This window comes from Diplotaxodon limnothrissa, linkage group LG17 (genome assembly GCF_057381915.1).
Source record: "Diplotaxodon limnothrissa isolate DT_005_m linkage group LG17, D_limnothrissa_male_GT1.1, whole genome shotgun sequence".
In the NCBI taxonomy this organism is placed as follows: domain Eukaryota; kingdom Metazoa; phylum Chordata; class Actinopteri; order Cichliformes; family Cichlidae; genus Diplotaxodon; species Diplotaxodon limnothrissa.
Genome location: NC_140612.1, coordinates 14,161,616 through 14,186,696, shown reverse-complemented (window position 1 = coordinate 14,186,696; position 25,081 = coordinate 14,161,616). Strand labels below are relative to the sequence as shown.

The following is a 25,081-nucleotide window of genomic DNA, read 5'->3' as shown; positions in this document are numbered from 1 at the left end:
GAAAAAGCATGGTGGCGACGGAGAATGAGAAGGGCGGAAGCAGATCGTTGAATGAAACGGATGAACCAGAATTTGTTTGTAAAAATGCTGAAACTTCAGTGGTGTGGAACTGGTTTGGCTTTCGTCCGTCAGATACTCACCAAAGCACAATTTTCAGTAGAACATGCAAGCGGGCCGTCGTTATCGGAAAAGAAGGGTTAGGGATCGGAAAGGAAATCAGTGGTATCGCACATCACTACATTACAGCTACCGTAGACAGGCGCCTCGGCGGAGTAATATGTACTGTGCTTCAACATAATATTACCGTATTGTGACTTTAAGTTTTGTGGATATTATACATTGTTATGCTCAGGATATGTCAGCCAATTTCCACTGGAAATGCCTTTAGTCAGCAAGGAATTTGCATTTGCACTGATACATTTTTATATAGCTTTAAATGCACATAAAAAAAACAGCTGCTTGATTAAGTGAAAATACATTGATGGGGTTTTTTTTGCACTAATAAAGTTGTGGAGTTGTAAAGTATTTTGCCTCGCGTCAATGTAGTCAGTTATATCGTTATCGCAAATTTTCAAATATATATCATGATAAATATTTTTGGCCATATTGGCCTGCCCTAACTGTAAGTGTGTGTGTGTGTGTGTGTGTGTGTATGTTTGTGTGAGAGAGAGAAATTAGGTGAATAAGGCTTGTAGAAGAAATGCACTACAAGTTGAATTCTGGAAATACAATCATTTCACCTTCTCAGTGCAGCTATACACATACACACGTTAAATTAATTAAAAGAAATGAGTGAGCATGTGTGGACTGTATGCAGGTGACAACCGGAAGTTCGAGAAGCAGATGTGTTTTAATCTTATTACATAAAAACATAAAAGTGATACTGTGTGGATGGTTCTGAATGAGCAAGATTTTAACAGATAAACCCAAGTCCGACATGTTTTGGTTATCTGAAAACTTTATTATATAGCAAAAGTAGCTCTCTTGTGCGGTTTGCTGAAAACTGTAACACTGTTTTGAGAACATTCATTAAGCTGTCAACCACTGATCAGCATGTAGCCACTGCAGCACCACTAGACTCTGCACACCCCGAAAAACAAACATCTGGAATATCAGCCTTCACAAATAATCATCTTTTCTCTCAGAGAACATTAGCACGCTTCAGTGACGAGGTCACTTAAAAGTATTCAACTCCTAAGGGAGTTAGTCCAACCGTTTTGCTAACCCCAGTAACTGTAAGGCCATCAGCCATGGCGAGCAAGGAGAGAAACAGTCTGCTCTAAGACAAAAACAGACAGGTCCGACTCTAAGTACCAGTGAACATAAAATCAATGAGGCTAACACAAAGCAAAGTGCTTCAAATCAAAGATGTGGAACAAATGAATTTACAGGTGAACATTTCATCAACATGAGTGTTAGAAAAGTTTCATTGGTTTCAAGGTGAAGTAAACAAAACAAAAGCTGTAAGGAAACAGTGTCAAAGCCGGGTCAGAGTATTCTGAGGTCTTGAGTGAACTTAATGCTGAGCTCGTTCACAGACTCTGTGGTCTTGTGTGAAACAGACTGACTCCAGTTGTGGAGAGCAGCTGTCAGAGGGGTGTGAGGAAGTAGTCTGCAGGATTCTGGTAGTTGTGTGCTTGCTGGCTGTGTGTCTGTAGCTGCTGTTGCTGTTGCTGGATGATCTGCCGGACTTCTTCTTCCAGCTCCGGGGGAATGATGAGCTGATCATCGGGGTCTGGCTGGGCAGGGGCGTTGAAGTAGCCCCCCTGCTTCTTGACAGGAGCATCGGCAGCCTCCTCAATGAGGTCCTGGTTCCTGCCTTGACAGGCCACAGAGCCATTACCTCGAGCCTTCCGGCCCAGAGTTCCTGACCGAGCCTCCCCACCGAGGTAGGGAGAGGAGGGCGGGACGGGGGAGGCAGATGGGGAAGGGAAGGCCAGAGGCAAAGACTCACTCTGCAGCGTGACAGGGGGAGGGCTGTCTGTGCTTTGCTGAGACTGAGCACAGTTGTGTCGTAAGAGACAGTGGACGTCAGCTTCCACCTCCACACGGCTACCGTTGGAGAAGACACCAGCGATGGGCTCCTCGTCCTCGCTGTCAAGCCCGTTATCAGACAGTGCTCCAGAGAACTGCCTGTGGAAGCTGCTCCCCCTACAGGCGGGCCTGTGCGTGCCAGCTCGCCCCGGGAGGTTCGGGTGAGAGGTTGGGGGTTCAGCCTGCGGCAGCGGTTCCTCCGAGGACGCCGTTGATCCCACCTCGCTGCTCATCTCAGATGTGCTGAACTCGCTGCTCAACTCACTCACTGTTGCTGAGGAGGTGGGCGGCGGCTGTGGCAGCGGAATGCTGCCATCACTGCTTCCCGAATAAGGATGTAAACCGGGCTGAGTTGCCGGGCCAGGGCTGGGTGGTGGCGGTGGCGGCTCGCAGAAGCAGCAGCATTCTTCAGTGATGCTGAGCTTCACAATGACGGCACTGAGGCTATCAGAGCAGCCGTAGCTCTGAGCCAGAGTCACCAGCTTCTTTGCAGCAGCCAGAGCATCTGGTAAGTTCCTTACCGCCTCCACCGCCTCACTGGGCGACAACATGTCCCACAGTCTCCGGCTGCCCAGGAGAAAAAACTCGTCCTGCGGGGTAAGCGCCACCGTGGAAACATGGGGGTGAGGTGTCACTGATGGGCAGAGGAAGGAGTAACCCATAATCCTGGTGGAGTCTGTTACGCCGCTCACTTTGTTATCCTGCAGGGAGGAAAAGGACAAACAGAAGCATTTGTATTTCCCCCCCGGAAAAAACTCGACAATAATGACATTTATTTATGGTTTTGTAGGGTTGAAAACGGACTGCTGACTGTTTCAGTAACAAGCTGTAAAACAAAACCAATATTCTCTTGTTCCAAAGTTAATTTTTCTTTTTGTCTGTTTAGATTCAGTGTTTGTGTGCTCTATATTGTTGGTCTCACCAAACTAAATGAATTGAATACAGTTTACTGTCAGTTATTTTAAAAAACATTACAAAACAGTCTGTGAATAGATTCGCCCCATCAGTAGTCCAAAAACTGGTGTGGTTTAAGACAGAGAACAGCTTAAGCCAGACAATATTTAGCTCCATTAAATGGCCAAAATCTGCCTTTTTTCTTATTTTCTATTATCCATTTATATACTATAAGCATGCAAATTCTGGCTGTTCATATTAACCATGGCTAAAGTTTCAAATATGCAAAACAACTCTATTAGAGTCCAAAAATACAAATATGGAGCTGGAAGTGAGAATCACAGGTGTCGATAAATGGACTTGTTTCAGCACTTTGTGCAGCATATGAAACGTGTCGTTACCTCAGTGATAATAGCGTTATGCTGCCGAACCCTCTGGTACTCGGCCTCGTCTTTGACAGTGTGGATGTGTGAAAGTTGCATAGCTTTGCCATCTCGGCACAAAACAGCCTGGCACCTGCCAACGTTGGCAGTTTTCAGAGTGAAGCAGCCACCATGCTCACTGGACGCTACCGGGTCATGTCTGATGTGACACAGAGCTGCTGACCCGCCCATCCTCTGGCCTGCTGTGCCCAGTTTCCTGCAGGAGATGGGCACACAACATCCTGAGTGAGGTGAGGCTGTTTTCCTTCCAAATCACACATCGTTTGGAGGTCAGTGTTTACCTTTGCATGGTGAGGAAAGTGTTGATGATGTAGTCCTCTTGCCTCTGGCCCCTCTGAAGTTCCTCTGCGAGCACATCTCCCATGGTGCACTGCAGCAGATAAGGCACCTCGACATTCCTGTCTCCATCAAAAACTCCATACAGAGCTTCATGAATGCCGCAGAAGCTGTCCAGAGCCAGAGCAGCCACACACAACCTGAGAACAGCAAGAAGGAGGCAGTTTAGAACAAGAACAATGACACAAAGCCAGAGATGGGGCATAAAAAACAAAACAAAAAAGGCTGAAGCATCAAAGAAAGACTGACTTGTTTTTCACTCCAGAGGCCTCCGTGTAGCCATGACTCCAGACTGCAGGGACTCCTTGGCTCTCACTCACACAAGGAGCTGAAGGTGAAGGATCCACCCTCAGACATCGGATATTACTACAGAGAGAGGGAGAACAGGACAGGTCAGGCAGTTGCTCTTTTATTCCCAAGCTCAGGTGGTGGTGTGTTTATGCGAGTGAGTCATACTTCAGGTGTTCCAGGCTCTTGTGGTCGAGGCTGAGTCGAGGATTTCCTGTGAGGTCGAGCTCCTGGAGTTTTGAAGGAAGGATCTCTGGCAGAGTCACCTCAGTCAACTCATTGCAGCTCAGATCAACACACTGAAGAGAAACACAGTGTCAGTCCTGACATGTGCACACGAGTCAGATTAAATTAAGTGTTTTTGTCTAATTTATCATCTTTTTCCAATTTGTTTTATAAACTGCATAAATTCAATTTTCTTTTTGCATTTCTTTTATTTTCTCTTTGTTTCTGTTCTGTAACGCTGGATAATCTATCCAGCATTAGCATTACCACAGCTACCTCCTCCTCTCAAATAATACTTCTGGCAGGTAAGCATTAATTCAGTGAGTGGCATTAGTACACTACAGCTACCTCCCTATTACTAGGTGAAAAAGAGTTAAGTTAAGATTTACCTTAATCTCAGGCAGCTGGAGGACTTCAGGGAAGGCGCTGATACAGTTGGAGTGGGCAGAGAGCGTGTGCAGGCGCTGACAGTTGAGAATGGTCGTGGGCACCGCTCTCAGCCTGTTGCCACTCAAATCCAGCTCCTCCAGCTGCTCCAGTCGAGCTAGTTTACTGCAGGACGTGGAGGTAAAAAGGAGTAATCATGACCTGCACCAAGGCTCAGATTTTATACAGGATGATGAAGGATGTGTACCATTTACTTAGGAATAGAACACCTTGTAAAAGCAAAGGAATGTGGGAATTGGTGGTTAGAGGTGGAGTGAGTGAGGATAGTGGAGCGGAAATGATAAAGGAACCCTACAGTTAAATCTAACATGTCCAGATGTAAAGAAGCCTTTATGGTCACATTTTAAAGCTCAGTTTATATCAGGTGCAGTATTTCACCTGGCAGTGAAGGTTTGCAGCTGGTTGTAGGCGAGGTGAAGCACTCTGAGGTGGCCGTGTCCAGTCAGAAGAGAGATGCACTTGTCAGTCAAGCTGTTATTGGTCACGTAGAGCTCTTGTAGGCTGCTGAAGGCATCCTCTGATAGGCTGGCTGCAGGGAGGTTCTCCAGCTTATTGGCCGACACATTTAGGTATCGCAGGCTGGGAGGAATTTCCAACAGAGGGTACAAATTTAGTACAAGATAAATAACGGATACATGCTGATGGGAAGAAACACACAAGAAAAGAACAAAAGGAGGGAAGAAAAAGATGTGTCCACCTCTGCGCTTTGATGAACAAGTTGTGTGGGAGCTCAGTTAGATGGTTGTGTTGGAGGTCCAGGACTTCTAGCTGTGATCGCTCCAGCCTCTCATCCAGCTGACACACATCGTTCCAGCCTGCCAGCAGCTTTCTCAGGCTCCCACTGGACAGCAGCCTAAACACAAACAGCACAGCCAACTCAGTGTGTGTGCTGTACATCTGTTAGTGGGACCACCATGCTGAGCACCATCTGATTTCCCATGGAGGTTCAATGAGTTCACTTTGTATTCAATTAATCTATGCTTGAGATTCATGTAGCTGGAAACTATCATCAAGCATGAATGAACCCAAATAACTGTGATTGTGAATGCAGGATTACATCATACGAATGAAAGACAATCTGTCTGTTCATCCGTTTTTCACCCATCTCAACAACTATTCATAAGATCTGCTTAACACTTGGCAGGTGTGTTGCTCTAGGTCTGAATAAATGAAGTGGTGATTTTAGGCCAGACTTGATGAGCAGTTCTCATATTATGGCTGAAAGCACAGTGTTCACACTGTGACTGCTGCCTACTCCACTCTGTATGTGGAGAGGCAGGCACACACACACACACACACACACACACACACACGTTTGTTTTGCTACCTGTGTGAAGACATTCACTGATAATAATGCCATATTTACCCATAATTGCAATCATCACAAATAAGTGCAAAATAACTAATCTAATATAATTCTAATTAGAAACTTTAAAAACATGTTTTAACCCTAACACAGGCCCCTGAAGAGGTGTAAAATTGGAGCTGACAATTTTTTTTAAAAGTTAAAACTTCCAAATTTTGAGAATTCCAATCGGCAAAAATGTAAACTGGTTCTCACAGAAACGCTCAAGGCGCTTTATTTAAATGCATCATTTTGATATCTTTGGTTTCCTGTGATAAAGGCTCTAGCCACTCATGTGGTTTGGATGAAAAGAAAACTGGAACCCACAATCTCCTCATTCTGCACAGCCACGTTTTAAACAAAGTAACGTGCACAGACACACAGACACATGTAGTCAGTGGATCCTTTTAGCTGTCCTCCTTTCTAAACAGTAACTTTATGATTATTGTATGTGATACATTTAAGGGGCACGTTTAAATTGTAGCTAAAAATGTTAGGTGATATCCCTCATACAATTAATCAATCAATATCATACAGTTTCACGATTTGAAAAAAAGAACTGCCTGAAAGAGATGTAGTTTTGTATTTTTTCATTAGTTTTTATTTTCAGTAATAACTTTCTTCAGTTTAGTTTAATTTTTGCAAGCTTGGTTCTTAAGTCTTTTTAAATGTAATTTAATATATTTTAAGAACCTTACCACAGGCACATTGAAGATCAAGTAAGTTCCAATGATGCATTATTATCAGCTGTTACGTCCAAGCTGCTTTCCCTCACTTTGATTTTTGTCATTTCCCCACCTGTTCTTTCATGAAAAGCATAAGAATCATGTGTCTGTGCGATGCTCACCGTACAGGCAGCTCAGTGACACAGTTATGGCTGATGTCCAGCACTTCCAGTCTGCTGCTCTCCCACACCCAGTCGGGGACACATCCCAGCTTGTTCCTTTAGGAAAACAAACAGAGTCAGCACCCAGCTTACAACAAGCACATGTTCTGTTCTTCTAGATTGTAAATAGGACAGTGAAGTATTCTTAGTTTTTATACCAGGATAAATCCAGCACAGTCAGATTCTCTGGAACAGGATGCACCTCCAGCTGCTTCAGCTCTAAAAACATAACACAACTCTTTATGGCACGAACGTCTTTCTGGATTTAATATCTCTCTAGAAAAAATTAAGTGGTCGTACTGTTGTGTGCAGCATGCAGGCTCTTGAGGGCGTGGCCACAGACTCTGAGGAGGGCAAGAGTGTTTCTGTCACAGCGGAGGAGCTCCAGCTTGCAGAGAGAGCTGACATCCAGCTCGTCTAGACCTGTATCCCTCAGGTCCAGATGAACAATGTGGGCCAGCTGCTCCACATCTGCCACTGTCGCCTTCTGAAGCTGGTTCAGCCTGTTCGAGGCATACAGCACAGAGAGGAACAGAGAAGGGGGAAGTAAAGGAAGAGGGAAGAAAGGACCAGAAGAAACAAACACTTTAACCTCTGACCCGTTTCACATTTCAGAACCTGAGAAGAAGTTGTTAGGCATTCGTAGTACGACTGACCAAAATAATTAACCGACAGGTTCCCTTCCTTCACCGTCTCCGTCTTTATTTTGTACTTCAAAAGGCTAAATTAAACCTTTGTTGCCATTTCAAAGACCACCAAACATGAAAGGGGAGTCATGCAGAACTGCAGTATTTGTCATTGGCAATTCTAAAAATGTAAGCTACTGCGCGGACATTTTTACCTGAGATCTATGTAGCGAGCAGACAGCCACTGCAGGCCAGCCAAGTCCAGGACAGAGAGCTTGTTCCCTGCCAGACAGAGTCTCTCCATCCCTCCAAGTTTCTCTAGGACAGGGGGCACACAGCTGAAACAATTGAAGGATAAGCCGAGGTAGGTCAAGCCCTCCAGAGAGCCCAGCTCCACAGGCAGTGAACTCAGAAGGTTACCGTCCAGGAGAAGAGTCTGCAGGCTGGCCAGAGCCAAACAGAGGGAAGGGCATTTAGTCGTGATTACAGTTTTTCTCAAATGCTAAAACACATTTCACAAACGTTACCACCAGGTCCCCCAATGTCCAAACACAACACCCTTCTCTAAAGCTACATAAACACAACCACACCTTCCCACTGCAAAACTCAAACTCCCACACCAATAGAGCAGCTCGAAGCTGTCAAAACTGTAAACACTATACACAGCATTACACACTACAGCAAAACAATTGAAAACACAATGCTCAATTTGTGAGAAGGTTCTTTGTTTCATAACTGCCAATGCACATTTTAGAAACTATACAGTAACGGATCGTCGTAGATCTCTGCAGAGGATTAGGCATTTAGATTTGTGAGTTTCATATGAGTAGTATAAATCTATAGAAAATCCTGCATGTACGTACACTACTGTAACACAACTCAATGCAAAAACAGAATCTATTGCACACAACAGTAATCTTGAAAACATGAACAGGGTGTGAAGTTTTTTTATTTACGTTATTCACACCACACACACACCACAATCACTGTGCGGCATCATGTCGCTGAGCTGTTGCTCGCATCTCGTCCGTAATGATGGTGCGAGGTGGTCTTGCTCTCCCTCCTGGACCTTCTCCTCTCCCATGTTGGCCTTCTCCTCTTCCTCGTTGGTCGCTCCTCTTCCTCCTCTCATTTGAAATCCTCTTCCTCATTGGCCTGCTCCTCTTCTTCCAGGGCCAGCTCTTCTCCCTCCTCTGCATCAAATTCCTCTTCCCCTGACTCTGCCTTCATCCATTGTGTTTGTTTGGAACCTTCAGCATACTGTGCACTCTGAACTTGCTTTTACATGTGGGTACAGCATTAGCAACAAGTGTCTTCAATTTTGAGTCATTGTGTGTAGTGAATGACGCCAGGTGTGTTCCCTGTGTTCAAAGATTGGTGACTGTGGCAAGCATTTTGCATCACATGGGCTTTCATTTGAGAATATGAGCAGAGTTGTTTTGCAACATGTGTTTTAGCAAGGAAAAATGTGTTTAGATTTATGAGTACAGAGGGTTGTGTTTTGTGAATTGTGTCTTCATGTGACATGTGTTTATGGTACTGGAATATGGTGGCTACATTTAGTAAATGTGTTTAGACTACTGGTCATTTGGGTTACAGGATTGGCTTTTGTGTTTTAACATTTGAGAAAAACTGTAATACAGATACTGTGTGTAAAAAACATGTTATGCAAATATAGTGTTAAGAAAAGACTTCAGACACTAAACAGGACTCTGACATTTTTGTACTGACTTGTCTGTAAGTATAAACAAGCTTAATTTGGAACTTTTAAATATTACTTTATATTCAGTTATGGAACATAGCTGAGTATTTTACATTAAAAGTAAAATACTGTTTCCAAATAAATGCCCCGATTCCAAGTTAGACATAAAAATTGTGTTTTGCCTTTTGAAATTCCTAGAAAATTTCAAAAGGAAAAAAAAAAAAAGCCAGCATATGCGCAGAAACTCCAAGCTCCCACATCACACAGAGACACTGTTAGTGTCACTGTGTACTATGGGCACTTGGACAACACCTCTAGATTTCTACGACAGAAGTCTGGTGCACAGCCAGCTGTTCGCTCAATAGAGAGATGGATTAATCAACGCTGATGTACCGTAATGGTACTAACAACAACTCCAAACTGATGTCTCTGTCAGCAAAATGCAGGTCAGTGAGGACACATCCCATTTTAGGCTTCATTCTTATGAAACTGCAAACCTTGGATCGTCATTTACTTACTTGTGCATTGTTCCTACTTCTGCAGGCACGGAGGAGAGACGATTTCCAGACAGGTTTAGCTCCGTGAGGGAGGTGATGTCACACAGGGCCAGAGGAAACTCAGACAGAGCGTTATTTGACAGACTAAGGCTTCTCAGTTTACAAAACCTAAAGAAAAGGGGAGAGAAAGAGAGAAGTATTCAGCAAGAGTGTGTGAGAGAGGAGGGAAGGGCAAGAGGAACAGGGCCAGACAAAGAGAGACAAAGATATTCATCTCTGTGCTATAATAAGACTCTGGCCTTCTTTAAAACACAAAAAACACACACAGTGAACAACTATTACTTACATAACACCTGCCAGATTAAAAAAGTAAAATCAGCACAGAAGACGCTAATACAAAGGTTCAAGGACACAAAGTATCAAGTTTTCAACAGAACAATGCAGCCTGTGCTTCAGGTAAGAAGCTTGTGTATATTGTTTATATTCATTGCGCTCTTCTCCTCCTAATCCAGTTCACAGAGCAATCAGAGTGAAAGGCTGATCCAGGCCCACATTCTTCTTAGTTAGACTCACCCGCCCACCACAGCAAGGATACAGTCCTTAAAACACTGCATGATATGCATATGCTTGTGCCAAAACAATGACGTGTAGAGATTGCCATCAGGCAAATTTCAGGTTTTGATGTCATGTTGCCTTGACAGGCATGGATGCAAGAAGCCAAAATAAAGGCAGACAGAAAGGAAAACGAGGCTGTTCAGATGAATGCTGCTAATCTCTGACTGTACATAATAGGTTTGTCAGTGCTGGTCACTTTACTTACCCACTTTACCATAAAACGTAACGCTGGTCACTTTACAAGACAATCTGCAGACAGTTTATGCTAGAAGTGTAAGCTATATTTGAGGATCAGGGCATTTTTACTTATCTATGCAAATTTTGTACCAAAACTTAAGAAAATAGAGATTGTACTGTCTCATACTGATGTCCTCATTAGCACAAAACTATTACTAAACACTTTTTTAGACTACACCTGCACTACTGTCAATTCTGAAAAGACGCACATGTCAAAAACAATGTGCAACCCCTGTCGTTGTCATTTTTATCCAAAGTGAAAAGTTTTCGTGCTCTACGTCGCAAATCAAAGCTTACAGAATGGTCAAATATCTTTAAAATTGCTGCCAAGATAACAAAATGACACAAGGACCAAGTCTCAGTTGCTGAGAACACGTCTCTTTGATGCTCAGCGTAAAGTGAGAACATCTCTAGAAACTAGGAATGCTTTTATCTGCACAATAAGGTCTAAGTGATTTTCTAGAAATAATGAAAGGGCATTTCCAGATAATCAGTCAGTTTGTGGTGTTATATGGATCAATCCATTATTTAAACAGAGCAAGCTCAGGAGCAGCACACTACCATGGCAAAGTACAGTTGGGGAAAACAACTTTTTGATTCCCTGCTGAGAGTAAAGCATTATACAATTACCTTATTCTGAGTTTTAGTCAGTGAGTTTCTTTTTTAATTGACGTTATAAAAACAAAACCTGCTTTTCGTTTTTCTTTTTAAAAATTCAAAATAAAAACAGCCTCCAAAAAAACTATAACGGAATAAAGCAAGGGACTAAAGAGCGAGGCAAATTTTATTAGTGTTTTCCTGATGAGTTTACAGTGCGAGTTAATAGTGTTTTATCTGTTCAGCTGATATGTTAGATCTTGCATCTCACTGTGTAAACAAACTTTAAAGTTTGGTGCTTTCTCTGTGATTCATGAAAGCACCAAACCTCACTTTCCCACTTCTGCTGTACATGATAGCAGAAGCGAGAAATAAATAAGAGAAACTGATGAAAACTTCCATGATGAACCAATTGAAAAGTAATTAAGAAGTAAATGTAATTCATATTCAAGACCTGGAAAGTTTTTCCTCCGTGATACTAAACGGGTTTCAAGACCTCATAATCAAGCTTTTGTAAAAGCTTGTTTGTACACCAGGAAAACTGTGCAAGACAATTTTGCAAGACATTATACTTAATATTTTGTTATGAAGGTAGTGTGGAAAAAAGAAGCCAGAGATAAAAGAAAGTCAGAGAAAGACTGCTAAACCTCATAAAACCGTGACATCAGCAGCTGACGTCGCCTAATCTGACCTGGAAAACACAGAGAAGCCCTCTACCCGAGAGGCCAGACAGCTGACGTCAAATCTCTCATCACTGCTGCAGCTCTCTTTTAATCACTCACACACACCCAAAAACCATCATGCTTCCACCACCCATGGATAACCATGCACGAAACCACACACACACACACACACACACACACACACACACACACACACACACACACACACACACAAAAAGAGGTAACTACACAAAATGTTTACTACCAGATCCTCCCCGTGCCATATCATTAAACGCACAGGGAGAGACGTACTCTGAGAATCGGTGTGTGCAGGAGAGCTGATGTGAGAAACTGACCTGGTGAGTGCTGGAACACCTTTGTGAGGGGACATGAAGTTGTTTTTGAGGTTGAGGTGGGTAAGGTCCTGGCTGTAAAACAGCTGAGCAGGCAGCTCCTCCAGGCTGCAGCATGACAGGTCCACCGAGTTCACCCTCTGAGAGGCGATCTGAGAGAGACAGAGAGAGAGAGAGAGAGAGAGAGAGAGAGAGAGAGAGACAGAGAGACAACAGCCTTGCAGTTACTTCCATCAAACTAGCCATAATCGGGATCCATTAAGTTCATTTCAGACTAATTTTTATTCTTTGACTCTATTAAACTAGTTTTACATAACATACATACACTCAAAGTCTTCAATGATCCTTATTTTCATTATAATAGGTCTTGGTGCTGCCCTTAATCCTCTGTTTTCAACACACGCTTTTAGCTCCTCTGCTTTTCAGCTAAGTTTCTTCCCATTGGCTACCCCTCATAAACAGAAAGTTTGAATAGTGAGTGGGGCTGCTGTGCTTACAACCATCTTTGTGCCTGAGATGACCATATTAGGAATATTTACTGAATATTTAATGAATATTTACTAAAGAAAAAAACAACAACAAAACAAAATGGTATGAAACTGTGTGAGTATTTAGGTTTACAGATGGTGCAAAATGCAGCTGCTCGCATTTTAACTAAAAATGGAAAATTTGAGCACCCTGTAATGAAATCCTTTCATTGGCTACCTTGTCAGGTTCGAGCAGATTATAAGGTCCTGCTGCTCACCTACAAGGCTTTAAATGGTTTGGCACCTTCATACCTCTCTGATCTTTTGCACCTTTATGTTCCATCCCGTGCTTTCCCATCCCAGGATTCTGGCCTTTTAAAAGTTCCTAGAGCCAGAAAAAAAAAAGACTACTGGGGAGCGTGCTTTTTCTTTTCGTGCCCCATTTTTGTGGAACAACCTCCCTCAAGATATTAGGCAGGCATGCTCTGTGGAGGTTTTTAAAGCTAAGTTGAAGACCCACTTGTTTACCGTATCCTGCATGTCTTGATTCTATGCCATTTTGTTTTTTAAAATTTTTATTGCTTTTAACTTTTATTATGTTTTGAACTTGTTATTGTGTTTTTAACTTGTACGTATCACTTTTATTTATTTATGTCTTCATTTCCAAATAGCTGTACAGCACTTTGTTTGAAAGCGCTTTATAAACAAAATTATTATTATTATTATTATTAGATCACATGGATTACTCGTACACACACTAAACTCATTAAATAAATTCTGATATTGTAACAGTAACAATGGTGTGACAGGAAATAATGAAAAGCAGAATCGTCCCATTTAAAGGAAACATTCAAAAGCCTTTCAAAAACGAAAGCAAGGTGCTCGTACAACACCAAAACCGGTTTTGTGTTACTGGAATTATTTTTCCTGTTTACACAACACTCAACAAGTATGTCAACTATGAGGCTAATGCTCATATTTGTCAAATGAGTTCATAGATTCATCTTTGACTCCTCTCATTCACGTGCTTAACTGTCCTTTGAGCATGTAACTGAGACACGTGTTGCTCAAGATGGTGATCACTGTTTGGTGGTATGTAAGTGTAAATAGGTCCGTATGACCCACAGAAACACTCTGCTAACCCTAACCCTGTAACATCTCTAAACCAGATTCTGCCACTATATATTAATGAAATTGGAATTATAGAATATTTCTGGAACCAACAAGCATGAGCTGCAATGCTTAAACATAGTCTACTAGTCACATAAATCCATAGTTTCATACTGTTTTAATCCTAAATTCAAACCTTAAATTCACACAGATAATGATGTATTTTCTTTAGAAATGTGGACAGAGTACACATCCATAAGTTTGAAACGCAATATCCAGTATTATTCTTTAGCAGAAGAGATACTAACACAAAAAGGCAATTCTGCACTTGAGAAGCTTTAGATTTACACTTGCATACAAAGCACATAGCAAGTTACTGCTAGTAACCAGTACAGACAGAAGCAATGATGACAGCAAATTGTTTAAATGTTCAGATGTGCCTCTGACTACAATTGCACTTTGTACCTTTGAGGCTGTCCTCTGCCAGCGGAGGTTCTCTGTGTAGGAGTCATAGCTGATGTAGTAGGTCTGACTCTGGGGACCAGCTGAGCTGAAAGCCAGACAGTGGCTGTGTCTTCTCACTTCCTCCACCTGCATTAAAAATTACATTTATTGAGTATCTATCTTTCCAATGACATTCTCATCATTCAAATGAAATGCAGCCCTAAACCATTACAGAGCCTCCACCATGTTTTACATATGGCTGTAACTGTACCTCTCTCCTGAACTCCAATTTAAACCAAAAATCTCAAATATGGATGCGTCACTCCATACCTTGTTGCCACCGATATCCCGTCTATATTTTTTAGGATATTTTCTCCCTGTTTCCATCATTAAAATACCTTCTTAACAGCCACTCTTCCACTGAGACTAAGGAATCACCTTACTGATGAAAAAAATACCCTTTTACACTTGTCACACCTATGGGATTTATTTTTTTGTAGATTCAATTGAAGACATGGGAACCAATGATGTGTTTTTGCAACAAGTACTAATGCCTAAAGATGCAATATAAACTTGTTTCTTTGGCAAGTTGTCTATTATGTGTAGAAAACACTTTTTAAGCTTGAATGATTCATTAGGTCAATATTATCCAAATCTCAACAAAGGCTTGCAGTTAAGCTAGAACGAAGACCTAGGAAAGAAGATCCTGATGCAGCAGGAACAAAAAGACCTCTGGTCTAAACCGCAGAGTATTTTTGTCCCTGATAAACAGATACCCAGCCACAGTACTTGCTTGTTGTGTGTCAAAGACATGAAACGTCTCACAAAGTACCTTTCCTCCGATGAGAGGGAGGATGTGCATCTTGCCAGTGTGGGCATGCTTCACAGACGAGACAATGAGGCAGGTTCCACTCAGAGTGACCTGACGTTTTGACCAGCGGTTCACAGGCAGTGCCAGCTTCCCTTTCCGCACGTTAAACACCCCGGACAGCTGCACGCGCTCAGAACCTCCCACACTACGAGGTTTACCTGCGGAGGGAAAGAATACAGTATGACAGAAACAGACTTTTCATAACAGCATTATAGAGGTTACTGTATTTTTTGTTGTTGTTTGCTCTATGGGATTTTGTGAATCAACTCTCTCTCAATGGTCTTCTCTTTCACAAAGTGAGAGCTGCGTGGTTATGTAAGAGAACTGTAGCTCAATAGCCTGTGGGCTGGCAGAGAGCAGTCACTCAGTCATCATTTGTTACATTAACCCTTTGCTGACACAAATTAGCTTCAGTAATGAATTGGAGCTGACTTTTGCCAGTATAAGCCAGAATACATTCTAGGTCTTTTAAAGCACTGACTACATTGTCCAGGGTTTTTAAATTCTTGGAAACTCAAAGTTACTTTATATGCTCTTACCAGTGAATAAGAAAAAGGGAGACACATGAAGAGTCTGAGCCACTGAGAGGCCTGAAATCAGATTACCTTGTTATGTAACGTCCTACAATGCCAGCACCTACATCCTCCCTACTGCCTCCTCCAGTGACTTACACACAACATCACCTAGGTTTCACCGGCCCTAGCTGACTCATCAGTAATGCTTCAGTGAACCTCAGTGCTTTAATGGTACTGAATGAAATCTGTAAAGTGCAAAGGATTTAAATCTGTCAGATATAGAGTCTTAAACTGAATCTTTTATTTTTTTGTTAAACCTATTTTAGACTCTTAATTCAAGCATGCAAACTAAACATTTGGGCTACTTTTTCCAATTCAGCTTCACGCACATCATGATTTATTGTGTTCTAACATATCATAGAATCACTGTATCATCATGTAAAATATATCTTATGAATTACTCACTGACTCCTGCCCTTGCTGGAGATTATATTCTTTATCAAATCATTTGAAAATCATTTACATCTTTAGACCTCAATATTCATATTGGATTTTTAAATCACCAAACACTGGCATCAATTTTAAAAATCCTATATCAGTGCAATATCTTCCAATTGTATGCTTTCCATGATCAGCACTAACACTGAGGTTTGTATCTATTACAGCAGGGTTAGGCAACCTTTCTGATGGCAAGTGCCATTTAAAATTTCCTCAGAAGTCAGTGTGCCATATGATTGCATTAGCAATAAATTTAATAACGCGCTATATGAACAGTTACACACTATATAGAACCACTTTATAGAATTATATTTGTTCGCAGATGTTGGCAGCTATCAGTGAATAGTTATCAGCTATTTTGAAACAAAAAAAGACACCTTTTACCCATAACAAGAACTCCATAACAGCAAATGAACTGTACAACAGAAAATACAAATGCTATTTATGGTCTCCTCATAACAATGATAAGAAAAATAAACTAAGCCAATATGACATGTCTGTTAATACAGAGACACACATGTTATGTGATCTCTGGTCTCCCACTCAGAGACACAGGTCTCCAAGTGTCCAGCATCCAGACGGCTACCTGAGGACACTCATGTGAGAGAAAATCTGCTCACAGATATGTAGAGCCAAATACCGTCAATAACGCCTCTGCAATGTTCTGAAGAAGGTCAAACTTGTCAGGTAGTGATGTTCAGCAGGTGAAAATGCAAGCTCCATGAACACGCACAGCTGTGGATTCCAGCTGCTTCGATGTCGCATTAACTGGCATTAACTCAGCCAGTTAATGCGAGACAAATCCAGCTGCTCATTAAAGATTGCTGGTTTGTTCAGAAAATCAAACATTGGTCCACACACCTGAAAGTCCCAAAAATGCATTGTGTCTCGAGTTTACAGATGTATCCGTGTCTTTCCGTGGTGCTGATGCTGTGCTGAGCAGAAAGCTCCTGAAGCTTTTGAAGTGTTGGAATGTGGAAAGCTAACAACGTCCCTCTCACCAGTAGGCTAAGTTATTTTTAGCCAATTACAAGTTGAATCTGGTAGTTTGGGTTGTTAGCTAATACCGTCATTAAGAAGAGGCACAACTAATGTGTCTATGCGAGCTAATTTGCGATGTGCACCGCTGGCGCGGCCATTTATTTTTTGATGCACCTTCTCAGATTAATTCACTGCGTGTTGTGCCCAGGGCTGGACTGGGACAAAAAAAAACAAAAAAAAACAGCCCGGCTTGACTAAAGACCGGCCCACCAGGTATTAAAGCCATAAAGCCTTTGAATGAAAACAAATGCTGTTGTGACAGTGATGTACAATCTTGTTGGTATATGTATGATTTCTATACATTTTACGTCAGATAAAAACTTTGGTTGTAAGCTTCAGATAATTATTTATCAGACATTTTAAATGAGAATAAGAAAGTATTTCTTTGTGCCCCCCTTTCCCTGTTAATGCCCAACCTTGTCCCCTGGCAAAACTTTGCTAGACCCGCCCCTGCACAGTTACCAGCTGTCAGCTACTTAGAAAAGGATCCTGGTGTTATTTGTCTCTCAGAAACAGTTCATAGCTTCCGTTCAACTCATTTATGTCACCTAAAAGGTAAACCTGTTTCTCCATCACCTGTTCTGCTCTGATGATTCAGTAAGGACATCTCCTGGTTTCATCTTCATGTTTCCCTCTCACCACATAACCAAACCGATATCATGACCAGCAGCTTTACAGCTGTGGCTCCAGCAAAAATCAGCTGATACTAGAAATTAATATTAAATAAATTCTAACAACAGCTGATCAAGCGTAAACGTGCTGCTGTTTAGCGCGACATCCGGCAGTTTCTTCTTTCTGGCGCAAAGTGGGCGATAAACAAACAGGAGAGAAAAGCCGATCAGCTGATCATTGATCAGTTTCATGATTAAAGTAGCAACAGCAGAGAGAGGGGGAGAGAATGAGAGAAGAAGAGGCAGCTGTGCAGCGTAACGACAGAATAAATCCACCTTTGTGTCTTTTTCCATCCTAGACAAACCCTTCTCAGATCATCACGAAACACGTAATAATTTCTCTGAATGCGGGACGATTCCGTCTTTTTACGGGACGGTTGGCAACTCTACTAACTAACCTTCTGAATAAAATAAAGTTCACTATCAGTAACATCATAGCACCGACCCAGCTGTATAGAAACTCTGTCGTGCTAGCTAGTACGCAGTATGAGTTATTGTAACTGACTGTAAAAAGTCAGCACAACAAAAATAAACTCCACCTAAACTTGGTTTATATCTGACCCAGATAAACTGCAGGTCATAACTTCTTACCTGAAGTTCAGTTCACCTGACACTCGGACCGGCGGCTGCCTCGGGTCTCTCCTCCTCCTGCCTCCCCTCTCCTTCATCCACCTGCTGGCCTCCACCACTTACTAATGTTACTGAATCTGTGGAAGCTCCGCGATAGCCACCACCAAACAACTGAGTTATTTTTACACACCAATCCACCACGTTTCATTGTTTATACCGTTACCAAAAAAAAATAAAATAAAATCATCGGCCCACCGAGCAAATGCCCGGTATGCCCGATGGCCAGTCCAGCTATGGTCGTGCCATCAGTTAACCCTTCGTGTGCCAACTGTGGCACGCGTGCCTAGGGTTGCCGACCCCCTACAGTATACCAAAAAAAGGGGAGGAAAATCAGCACACCTGGAAAGCTAAAACCAGAATCTCACAAAAAGAGAAATAACAACAACAACAACCCTGAAAAAGTTGTCCAGAACTTCACCGTCACTGTATCATCTGCAATTTAAACTGATGGAGCAATCAGTTTTTTCAAATCAAATTTTATCATCCATCATCAGTTGGTTACCAAACTCTATACTTTTTAACGGTACCAACTGAATTACGTCTCTACCCTAATTAGCAGCAAAATTTTAGTACCAGTACCATCTGATGGAGAATGACACCATGATGTCACTTCTGAAGTGTGGCGAAATCAAACAAAAACACAGTGCAATAATGGCAAGCTGAACGCCACCTCAGGTGTTATTACACTTTTCAAAACCTGACGCAGACATTTGTAGTGCAAAATGCAAAGCTGGCCATGGCAACACACCTAATCTGAGGAAACTCAATTCATTTGCCATCTGCAAAACATTATATATTAATATTATAACATATGTTCTTATTATATATTGTAAAATACGTTATGCTTTCAATGGAAAAAGATTATATACTTAATTTGCTGCTTTACACACCAAACATTTCAGTTTTCTGCTAAATATCAGATGAAACAGGAGCAAATCCCAGAGAAGGTGGAGGCAGCATGTCTTGAATATTTAAAAAAAATTAAAAAAAAAAAAAAAAATTTAAAATAGCTAATATTTTAACATATCATTCAACATTACTTGTGTTTGAAATCATTTAGGAGACTGACATATAATTAAGATCTACTAACATGTCCTTTTCCCCTTTTCTAAATTCTGCGCATTTCCTCATTACAAACAGAAACAGTGAGGTCTGACTCTGCAGACACCAATGGTGCACTGAAATGTAGATAAGCTAGAACCTAATAAAGGAGAAGAGTTTCTCTGAAAGTGAAACAGAATGTTGAAAAGAAGACAGCCAAGAGTTACTATAGTTCATTTCATTAGCCTGCAGCTTTAGAAGAAAAAGATCTGTGTGAACTGTTGGGTTTAAACTAACAAACCTTATGATTGGTTGGTAAAATTGTTGTCATTATTGGTAGATTGATCAGTATCTAGTCCAAAAAATAATATATAATTAACATAAACATGAACACAATGAACAGAGCCCAGTTTACACTAAACAACATTGAGGAATGTGCATTGTGTGTGTCCACCCTTTCCTAGGCGGAGGAGGTAAGATGTTGGTTGTTAATACACACACACATACATGCCCTTTCCGTCCGTCTAGTTCTCTGAATGGGGAACATCCTGTCTCTCATGAAGCAGGCAACAGCCACACCCTACTGATGCTAGACCTCAACTTTTTCTTGCTTGTGTCCAAAAAAAAAAAAAAGCATCTGACATCCTGAGCCACCTCTCGTGTCAAGTTGCTGAATTTTAGCCAAATCTGGATAAGAGTTGTAGTTTCAAGTTGGAAATGCCACTAAGACATTCAGACTCAAAAAAAAGGCTGTAAAGTCTGGGAGAGTAAAGCTGCGACCTCTGGATGCTGCAGTTTGAGGCTGAAGAGGAGCCTGCAGCTGCAACTGTCTCAGAGGTAGCCGAAACACTGAGGAGGTGAAATTTGAGTTCCACTAAGGTCACTTTTCTCTTAGCGTAAGCACAACGTGTCAATGTGCATTTGGCTGCTGGGATTTCAGATGAGTCAAACTTCTTTGGCTCAGCTCGGGACATCAGAATTAACCAACTCGTGCTGTGCAAACACATACGGGACAACAAAACAAAACAAAACAAAAAAAAAAACGTAGAGCAAAAATGTCCTCTCCTGAATTAATAGAAGGGCCCTCACTGTCAGCTGCACAACTCTATTTAGTGTTATGTTACTACTGTGAGACATAAAAGGAGAATGACGGGCAGGGGAATCTGTCCAGCTGCATTTTCAGAGTGCAGAGAAACCAGTTTTGTAGCATGTCACGAGTGTGTCTATGAGGGTTGCAATGGTATGTGTAATGGTCTATTTAATTATTTATTCTTTTTTGGGAGGGGGGGGCTAAAATATAAGGAATTTTAGCACATATCAAAGTCCAATCATTTCCTCCCGACTCTTATTTTGCAGCCTTTGCTGATGAGGTCAAAAATGAGGTCAAAAAACAATATCCAGCAATGCTAATCCCATAAGAGTCCCTGTTTTTCCATCCTCTTACCATGACAGTGGACAAAACAGGATCTTTTATCAATAACAACAACAACAACAACAACAACAACAACAACAAGAGGAAGAGGGAAGAAGACAAACTGATTCTATAATGCATCAGGATTTGGTCTTTGCTGACAGAGTACACCTGTTACCTCCAGATGTGTCTCCCTGCCTTACCCAGTTTACACGCACAACACAGCTTATTGTGCTGCTGGGACAATTGAATCCACTTGTTTAACGGTCTGAATGACCAAACATAATGACAGCACTCATGGTATGGTGAGAACAGAAGAACAATGACTGTGTAGAGACAAGCCAAGCACAACTAAAGTGGCTTGCATTAGTTTGTGGTGCTCTTACATCTAACACTGCAGGATGTTTTAATAAGAATTGGGACAACTGTTGTCTTTACTGAGAGAAGATGCCTTTCCTTCTCACTAAAAATAAAGTGCTCACCAAAGTAGAAGCGGATCAGGCAGCCAATTTCAGGATTCATGCCCTCCTCCTGCACTCGCCATGGATCTTCAAACCCCAGATTAGTGAGGTACTCATTTAAGATCTGCAGAGGTCTTTCATCATCCCCAAGCCGCCTCACAGCTCCACCGTGCAGCTGGATGTAGAGGGCCGGCATTGGGCTTATATTGATGGGCTCAAGCCATCCTCTGCTCCCCCCAGGGACCTCTTGTTCAGGCTGGACAGAAGCTTGGCTGGTCAGAGGGCGAGCCTGTGAGCTGCTGGAGCATTTAGAAGGAGGTTTGATTAATATGTGTGTATCTGTGTGGTCACCAGCCCCAGCTTCAGTGTCAACACTTGGTCTTGCGGATTGGTTTGAAGTCTTGGGGATGTCTGAGAGAGAGATAGCTGAATGTGAGGGAGAAGAGATGAGGTCTGTTTCATCAGAGGAGCTCTCAAATGGGTCAGGTCCCTCTGGAGCGCTGTCACAGTTTGGGCTCAGCACAGAAGAGTCGGTGCCCAAACCCAACCCATTGCTGAGTGAGTCCCCGTGCTCCATGCTTCTTGGTCCCCCTGCACTGAAGTCCTCACAGGTGCTGCTCTCTATGTCAGAGCCTGAGTAGACTCCATAACAGTCTCCAGTACTCAAATCCACGCCAATGTCATTCAGGTAGACCTCAGATGAAGAATTACTAGCAGTTTTGTCATCAAGTAGCAAGTTAGAAGGCAGTTCCACATTTTTTGTGAGTTCATTCTCCTCACTTTGGAGATTTTTAATATCCACACTGTCACTGAGACTTTTCATGTCATCAGCATGGCCATTAGTATCTTTACAAAGATCGTTGAGGTCACTTAAAGCAGTAGGTTTGCAGTTAATTCTCAACACAGCCCCAGCTTTACTTCCTTCGAGCTTACAGGCTACCTCTTTAGAAGTAGTGTCCACTGTACACAGCACTGGTCGCGGGTAGGAGGGCGTGAGCCAGTCGTGGACGTGAATGCAACCCCGCCGGAGGTCCGATCTCACCCATGTTTTATCAGAGGCCTGAAGCTGCTTCGACTGCTTCTGTCGGAGGAAGGTTTTTCGATCAAGACTGAGGGTACTCAGCGGCGAGGATGAGGGAGCTGGGCTGGCCGCCTCCGCAGAGGACGCTCCGGTCGAACCGGTGGTCGGCGGAGCCCCCAGAGACAGATTCCTCTTGTGCCTGTGCCGCCTCCTGCTCAGCATAGAGTTTACCGAGGTGGAACTGTTCACCGATGTCAGACTGTAAATGTTGGCCGTTTTCACAACGGACATGGTTGCGTTTTTGGCCGCTCCACCGATAGCGTTGGCAACTTGGCTTTGATAAATCCCGTTCCTTATCGCAATCTGGAGAAGGGAGGTGGCCGCAAGCCCCTTCCCGAAGAGTTTCGCTTCTGCGCCTCCTCCGTCATCCTCCCCGATAGATGGTCTCTTTCCAGAGTGCTGCGGCGATAATCCGCTTGGCTTCACGGAGTTACTGTCACTGCTAGAATCAAGTGTTCCCTGCAGTGTCGAAGAAGACGAAATCGCTCCACACTCGTTTCCCTTCACACTTTCCATTCTGTTAGCTTGCAACAGCAGCGTAGAGTAGTTAGCAGCAGCCCGCAGGTAAACGCTAGCAGTTAGCTTAGAGCCGCTAGCTCGCCCTAGTCACTGCTGGCTGGTAAACGTAAACGGCTCAACATTAGCTTAGCATACTAATGTACAGCGCAATTGCTCTAAAGAATTAGTACGCTACATCTCCCCATGACATCGGACGCCCGTTAGCTCTCTAACGGGAGCTTACCGGCTGGTGGAGATGAGAAAACGCATTTCTAGCTGGTCGCCATGGAAGCTGGCGCGACCACCACTGTACAGACTGCTCACGAATGGTCAGAGGCACACCGTGGACAGGGCGGGGTCTCATCGGATATGAATTATGACACATTCGCTTGCTACCAGAATGCTCGGAATTTTCCCAGTGAACGTACGAAAAGCTTCACGATCAGTCAACGTAGTTAAAATAACGGGGAAAATCCTATTTTCTCCAACGCTGGCTTTTAAGGAACAAAAAAGCCTGACAGTTAAAGCTCTACACCACACCCTAAACCTTTAATCCCGAAATTACGAAATATTTACTTGGCTTTATGTAGTTTTTTTTTTTAGTCTAATACAATATGGAAATGAAATTATTTTTAGAAGTAAATATTTGTAAATCTATTATATGTTTGAGGCTTTGTACAAAACAAGCTAGGGATTAAAGGATCTGACAATATTTTGAAGACTATCCAAAAGAATACAATCAGCAGACGGACAAAGAGGGGAATTGATTGCCAGTTGCAGTTCTTATATGATTTGCAGAAATGTTTTCATCTAATTCACTTTACGATCCGCTTCGTAGGAGCCAGTGAAGGAAACATAAACTGTAGCTACATTAGTTGATTTTGTGTTAACACGCCCGGCGTGTTAATTTTCAACAGTAAAAGTATCTTTTTACTGGTATTAATGATCTTTAATTCTTCAACACACATTTATAATTGTTCTGTCGATGATATTTGTGTTAAATGCCGTACGGGTCTTATTAATCAATAACCCGTCATCTGGCGCCATCTAGTGGAAAATGGACGTTATTATTGAGATATTGCCGACACTATGTTATAGTCGTTGTACTGTTTTTTTCATTATACATATTGTCCTCCTAACCCCGATTTACCATAACGATCAGTGATCAGTCTCTGGTAAAGCACTATGAAATGCATTTAATCTGTATGAAACTGCCTATAGAAATAAATTTGTTAGTGTCCAATAGCACCAAAAATATGTGTTTAAAATGCTATTGCAGTAAAATGTAAGCATCCACTGAAGTAGCCACATCAGTGCTAAAACATTGTGCTATTTATCTAGTGGTGGGTCTTGCATACATTAGATTTAACATTGCAACTGTTCAACTGCATGCAAAACAGTCATTTTTCACCAACTATTGAGTTTTACAAGTCAAATCAACCTAACTCAGTTTATTTGTATAACCCATTATCACACATGAAGGTTCAAAGGGCTTGGCAGACATAAACCATACAAGCAACAATTTAAGAAGTGACGTTACAAGGTAAATCATATCTTAGAGGACTCTGTTTCTCCACTCTCTAGTTTAAAAAAATGTGAATAGTTAACATTGAAATGTTGGGAGATTATGCAGTAGATTTGAATAGAGTTACCCTGGAGTGGAGATAACTTAGAACAAACATTTTTGTCAGCTCCCATGTGTGTTGCTGGCTGTTTTTTTTAAGAGTACTGTGATTGGATTGTTCCAGCTGTCTTTTTCACAAACAGGGGTGGACACACAGTGAAGTCACACTGCAGTCCAACAGAGGGCAAAGTGCAAGCAGTGCTGTAACAGTGCAGTTTATCACGCTCTCTCTTGCTCTCCGTTCCTCCCTCCTCCCACCTCCTGTGAAGTCTCTCTCTCACACGCACACACACACACATGTACACAGACTTTCACTCATCAGGCTGTACATTTGACTTCTTGTTTGCAGCACCAGAGGCCGAGGTAAGCCTGTTCCTGTTCTCTCTTAACACGTTACAGTAAGTGTGCGGCAGTGTTAGCCAACATCCTGCTTTCCCGTTTGAAAGCTTTCCTTGAAATCCAGTAGCCTCTGATGCTGGTCCAAATCTCTTTAGTGGTAGCATGTGATGGATGGTAAATTCAAAACGGGGG

The 25,081-nt window shown here is 42.3% G+C and overlaps 2 protein-coding genes across 3 annotated transcripts in view; one reads left to right on the top strand and one right to left on the bottom strand.

The window, feature by feature from the left end:
• Positions 1–951: 951 nt before the first annotated feature.
• LOC146614722 (PH domain leucine-rich repeat-containing protein phosphatase 1-like) lies at positions 952–23,235 on the bottom strand. Its single transcript, XM_085375877.1, has 17 exons — positions 21,369–23,235; positions 15,041–15,237; positions 14,230–14,355; positions 12,191–12,339; positions 9,745–9,891; positions 7,740–7,967; positions 7,199–7,401; positions 7,057–7,117; positions 6,860–6,955; positions 5,365–5,520; positions 5,046–5,246; positions 4,610–4,772; positions 4,164–4,294; positions 3,957–4,073; positions 3,653–3,847; positions 3,330–3,567; positions 952–2,735 (listed from the first exon to the last, which is right to left on the bottom strand). The coding sequence occupies exons 1-17, from the start codon at positions 22,942–22,944 to the stop codon at positions 1,590–1,592; spliced, it is 5,130 nt and encodes a 1,709-aa protein (XP_085232003.1). The 5' UTR covers positions 22,945–23,235; the 3' UTR covers positions 952–1,589.
• Positions 23,236–24,803: 1,568 nt separating this feature from the next.
• Positions 24,804–25,081, top strand: part of LOC146614721 (tensin-3-like) — a 55,532-nt gene continuing 55,254 nt past the window's right edge. For both annotated transcript variants that reach the window (XM_085375633.1, XM_085375630.1), the window contains exon 1: positions 24,804–24,913. The gene's annotated coding sequence lies outside the window, so the exon portion shown is untranslated. The remainder of the gene's footprint in view (positions 24,914–25,081) is intronic.